At 41.3% G+C, this 6,000-nt stretch overlaps 1 protein-coding gene across 1 annotated transcript; it reads left to right on the top strand.

Annotated features, from left to right (window-relative positions):
- Positions 1 to 3,092: 3,092 nt before the first annotated feature.
- LOC307084415 (ciliary microtubule inner protein 1-like) lies at positions 3,093 to 4,670 on the top strand (the record flags this gene model as incomplete). Its single annotated transcript, XM_079748788.1, has 4 exons — positions 3,093 to 3,151; positions 3,667 to 3,748; positions 4,095 to 4,196; positions 4,515 to 4,670. The coding sequence occupies 4 exons, from the start codon at positions 3,093 to 3,095 to the stop codon at positions 4,668 to 4,670; spliced, it is 399 nt and encodes a 132-aa protein (XP_079604914.1).
- Between the last annotated feature and the right edge of the window lie 1,330 nt (positions 4,671 to 6,000).

The raw sequence follows: 6,000 nt of genomic DNA, 5'->3' as shown, positions 1-6,000 counted from the left end.
CATCACTGCAGTGCGTGAATGAGGTAATGTCTGTCTCTGGCTGTAACACCCCACAAAAAGAAAACCCCTCTCTATCTCTCTCCCTCTCTGTCTGTCTGTCTGTCTCTCCCTGTCTGTCTGTCTGTCTGTCTGTCTGTCTGTCTGTCTGTCTGTCTGTCTGTCTGTATCTCTTTGTCGCTCTCTCTTTCTCTGTCTGTCTGTGTCTATTCCGCATACTTTATCTGTTTCTTTCTCTCTGTCTGTTTTCCTTCTCATCCTTTTCTATTTCATTTTCTCACCCTCTCATTGTCCTTCCCTCTGTCTGCAGACGTCTTCTCCTTCCCTCCCTCTCTTCTGATCTTCTTTTCTCTTTTCTTCCTGTTCCCCAACATGCCAGGTGTTTCTGCAGCAGAAGAGAAAGAGTTTCTTAGACCTCTAGGAAGCTCATACGCTTCCACATAATGTATTACAGATCTTCTATTTGATGATAACCCAATCCCACTTAACAGTTTAGGGTCCGAGGTTGTGGTATATTGTGGTATGTGAAGCCCTGAGACCTGAACGGTGATGAAGGGCTCTACACATTGACTTTACTTGATCTGGTTATGGAAGTATTCCTGTTCAAACCTTGGTTCTGTCGTTTGGTCTGCCACCTATGGTTAAGAAAGTCAATGTTCTGTCGAGCAGGAACCATGTAATCTAAACAGAACAACACAGTATATGTGTGTTATATATGAAAAAAAGGAACCAAAACTACACTGTAGACATCGAACCGTCTTTCAGTGGTTAAACCTCTGAAGTCTTGTAACTTATCTGTCACATACACTATTCTGTAAGAACTGAAAGTTTTCCTTTTAGTATAACAGGAGCTTCAGAAACCAAACCAAGCATACAGATATATGTATGCGTCTCTGTGTGCTGTGTGCATACTGTGTGTGTGACCATAGCGACCAGACGTAATGAGGTCATAATATAATCAGACTAATCTGATCAGAGTGGCAAAATTAATGCCCCTTTATATCCTGTCTGTCGGTCTGTCTGTCTCTGTTTGTTTGTCAATTTGTTTGTCTGTCTATCTGCGCCTCTATACCTCTTTGTCTTTGTCAGTCAGTCAGTCAGTTGGTCTGTCTGCCTGTCTGTCTTAGTTTTCGGTTCTGATCAATAATTGATGCTTCAGAACACAACAGTGACATCACATCCTGTCTGCAGAGCGTTGGGCAGTATAACCAATAGAACACATTCCTTTGATCCTGCGGACGGTGGACATCAAAGACTCCAAGACACTGACTTAACCCGTGAGTCATACACAGACAAGTACACAAATACGCACGCGCACACACACACACACACACACACACACACACACACACACACACACACACACACACACACACAACCAACGCACATCAAGATATAGTGACTAAGCCATATGTCAATGAAAGACTTTTTTTCACTTCTGTATTCCTCTAATTTATTCTCCTTTCCCCTCCCTTAACTCTCCCTTCTCCTCTCCTCTCCTTCCTTCTTCCTCCTCTTCTCTCCTGTCTCTTTCCATCTCTTAGGCTTCTCTAATCTATTTTCCTTCTCCCCTCTCCTCCTCTCCTCTCCTCTCTCCTGCCCTCTCCTCTCCTTTCCCCCTCCTCTCTCTTACTCTCCTCTCATCGCTCTTCCTCCCCAACATTCTTCTTCTCCTCTTCCTGTTCTCTCATTTTTGCTTCTCTCCTGTCCTCTCTGCTCCTCCTTCGCTCTTCTCCGTCCTGATCTCCTCTCCCTTGTTACTTTCTATAATCTGCCGTCTAGACAGAGCCTTTCCTTTTTAATACCTATGAGAGAGAGAGAGAAAAGAAAGAAAGGATGAGAGAAGAAAAGAGGAGGATGAATAAGCAAGATCAAAGCAAGGAACACACATACACATACACGCACACAAACACAAACACCACACCAACATAAACACACACACATACACTCACACCCACACCCATATACACACCTACTCAATCAAGCATGCAGACTGAGACACAGACATACACAGACACAACCACAAAGACACACAATGACAACACACACTTCTACCCAGAGACCAAAACACACACATGATCTAAAAAGTACATGCCAATCTGTACCTTTGTTCTCAGATATAAGATAAAGGACCACATTAAGTGTCACACATGCTCACACACAAATATTTATATTCTATTATAGTTACCTCTGGCAAGCAGATAAACACACACACACACACACACACACACACACACACACACACACACACACACACACACACACAATCACACACCAGAAGCTACACTTGTATGCTTGTTTGGTGTTTCGATTGATGACATCAGACATTCCTTCTATAATTGCCTTGACCAGCTGCAGGATGATGCCATCACCATATTGTCTCTTCTCCTCTCCTCCCCACTCCTCTCATCCAATCACCTTTCTTTCTCTCCTCTCCTTTTCTCTTTTTTCTTTTAGAATAAAAGGTCATGCCTATCACCTCTGACCCACAACCCAGTCGCTTGTAGGATCCATCCAAAGTCTGGCCAAGAGAGCCCCCTAGTGGATGCGCTATGTCATTCAACACCCATGTCCAAACAAAAATGGAACCAAAAAAATTAAAACACACTAATACAGAAACCCACCAAAACACAAACACAGTATGCAAACAGAAAGAAACATGGATAAACAAAAGGTCAATGTGCCCTTACTGCTTTTTCTGAGAGAATAACAGAGCCAATGTTTTCTTTTTTAAATATGAAAGGCTTTTTAAATGAAATTTACCATTTTCAAAACAATTTTCAATGCTTGCAATTATTTTCATGTGTTGCTACACAGAGCCTGATTCCATTTGAAATCACCCGGCCTCTTGATGACCTGGCATTGCCATCCCATGATACCATCATCACCACGGTTACGCAGGTACAAAGCAGAGGACTGGAAGACAGATAGGTGTCAGGGATCTCCGTATCCCTGGTGACGGTAAACAGATCCGTCAAGTGTGACTTACACTCAGGTGAAATTGGAGCTTCACAGAGAAAGGCAGAGCAAAAGCTATACACAGGCCTACACACAAACACAAGCTACACACACACACACACACACGCTTGGCAAAGATGGCAACCAATGTCGAGGAATCAAAACCCATCAATTTTGTGAGTCAAGATGAAATCTGGTGAGTTGATTATTTTATTATGGTGTGTGATGTATTAATTTTAATGGTTATTTATAAGAAATGTAGATCATTCATTTGCATTGTAAGATGCCTTTGTTCTAGTTTTAACACACACATTCATTGGTTTTATGCTTTTGTAATATTGGTATTAGTATCATTATAACTTTTGCTAAATATTCAAAGACTGCTGAGGAAAAGTATTGAGGACAGCTGGCTAACAAATCCACACAAATACATTAGAAGCGGAACAACATTAAACAAAATATTGGAAGCTTGTGTTCAAGAGAGGCACTTTAATTGCAAGAATAGGGCTTGCTCAATAATATGTAGATGTCTCTCAGGGATAGGAGTGAATTGAAGTGAGTTATCTATGTGTCAAAGCTAACTATGTGTTGTTTGTCATTTACCTCAAAACTGATACATTATGGTTGTTTATGTGTGGGTATGTTTATGTGTGGGTATGTTTGTGGTGGGTGTGTCTGTGTGTGCGGGTGTGTGTGTGTGTGTGTGTGTAGGAAGACACGCCTTAAGGTTGAGAAAGAGTCATCCAAAATCTGGCCTCATAAGTGGGGCTTTCTCTCAGAAGTCTATATAGAGGTATCTACACAAAGAAATACACACACACACACACACACACACACACACACACACACACACACACACACACACACACACACAGTACGGAGTGAATTTATTGCCTATATTAAATACCACATATTTCAAAAATCTTATTTCAAAAAGCTTTGTCAACTGAAAAAACGATCTATACATAAACGATACACTTAAGAGTAGTTTATGAACAGCAAACTAAATTCACATCAGTGAACAAGATTTATGTCATGGAGGTATTTTTTAAATGATACATTTTTGAATATTCTGCTAAGGATAAACAAGATCCACATGTATCCACCAATTAGAAGCCAGGTGTCCTGTTCTGTTTCAGAGCCAGAGGGAGGGGGCGAGACTGAGGCAGGCGGAGGGGGAGCTGGACCTCCCCCCTCATCTGAGGGCACGCCCCCCGACCCCCGCCGGAAAATACATCCACGTATGAACTCACTGTCTGTCTTCCTGTCTGAACGCGTACACACCTACATGTACTTGTCTATCTCCCTGCTTGTCTCTCTGACCTTATTTTTACCTGCCTACTTGTCTGTCTGTATGTCTGTCTGCCCGCCCGACTGTCTGTATGTGTCTGTCTGTCTGTCTGACTGACCTTATGTCTGTCTTTCTGTTGGTCTGTCTGTCCTTAAACCTACCCTTCTAACTGTCTATGGGTCTGTGGCTTTATTGTTAAAAATGGATTGTTGTTTTCTAACCTATATAAGGGTGTAGTGTCATGACATCACTCTCCATTCTCCCCCAGGTAAGCCCCTCCCCTCCTGTACCCCAGACAGCTCAGGCTTTGATTGGCTGGAGGTCTTCCCAGCCACATCTCCAGCTGGAGATCTATGGCAAGGAGACCCATGGGAGGCGGAGCTTCCTGAAGGAACTGGGCTGGACACTAGAATCTTGCACCTGATTGGATTACTGACCTCATGGACATGGACCCGGAGGGCTGTGGGAACCAGTCAAAATGCTGAATGTTGATTGTAGATTAAATATTTCAGTTTGATCCACCACTAAATCATTTCTTGGTTTATTGTTGAAATATATTTTTGCAAAAAAGTCTCTTTCTTGTTTATATATTGTAGTTTTAAAGCAGTTGCTCTGCTTATTTTGTGAATCTTTATGTACTTAAATTGTGGCAATGTGTTGGGTATCTCTTAACAATTGACGCGCTTGCTGTAAGATGCTTTGGATAAAAATGTCTGCTATATAAATGTAATGTTGGTCAATATGCATAACATCTCTGTGACAAATCGATAGATTTAATTTAAAATCAATCCATAAATCAACCAATGTATTACTGAATTAGCCAATACTCTACTCTCGTTATTAATTGGCCAGCTCTCAATTTATAGAGAATATAAATCAGCTGATCAAGCCAGAAGCTAATATATAATCTATCTGAGAACATTTAACACAGGAACCCTACACAGAAATACAACATATTTTCTTGGCCTTTTGCTTGATTCGGTCACCGCTCGCTACTGTACTCTGTATCTGTGATGTAGGAGCTGATAGCAAATTATCTGGTGTACCGTTAAGGCCTGACCTCGGCAGCAACAACACACAATTCTCCTTTCAGCTGCCACCGATTTTTTATCTTTATAGTATCACTTCCCTACTAAGAAACGACCTCCCTACTAGTTAATACTTGAACTTCTTTTCTCAGCGTATCCACACATCTCATGCTCAACCACAGAAACATTTCTCCCTGGTTACAATTCAAGTAGGCTACATTAAAGCATGCAACTGGGGCATAAAATAATGAGTCAGATGCCTGGATCAGACCTTCTCGGTGAAGCACTTCTTAATGTACTTCTTCGTCTTCGGTGATTTTTGGGATGTGAAGTAAACCCAATTCGCAGTAAGGAGCTTTGCTGCCCCCTGCAGGTAAACCTTGCGTTGGCGTAAGGGCTGTCGTTAACGTGGCTATTGCTTTGTTCGCATAAATTATACATTTTTTCCAAGAAAAAAGGTTTTTTTTTTGTTGTATATATTAGTACAATACATACAAAAAGGTTTATGTTCAGTATTATAATTTAACAAAATATATCCAAAATAATAAAGTTATTTATTTAAAAATTTGGGGTCATGCCCCAACCAAGTATAACGTATGTAAATATTTATAAGCCTTTAGTTAATGATGAGCAAACATCAACAAACATGAGTATAGTGCCGAATATAATGCCAACCATATGCAGATGCTCAGCCTACCAGCCTATCCAGGGGGCCGTACCAACTGG

Source organism: Pollachius pollachius (assembly GCF_949987615.1).
Source record: "Pollachius pollachius genome assembly, chromosome: 12".
NCBI lineage: Eukaryota > Metazoa > Chordata > Actinopteri > Gadiformes > Gadidae > Pollachius > Pollachius pollachius.
This window is presented reverse-complemented; position numbering and strand designations above follow the sequence as displayed.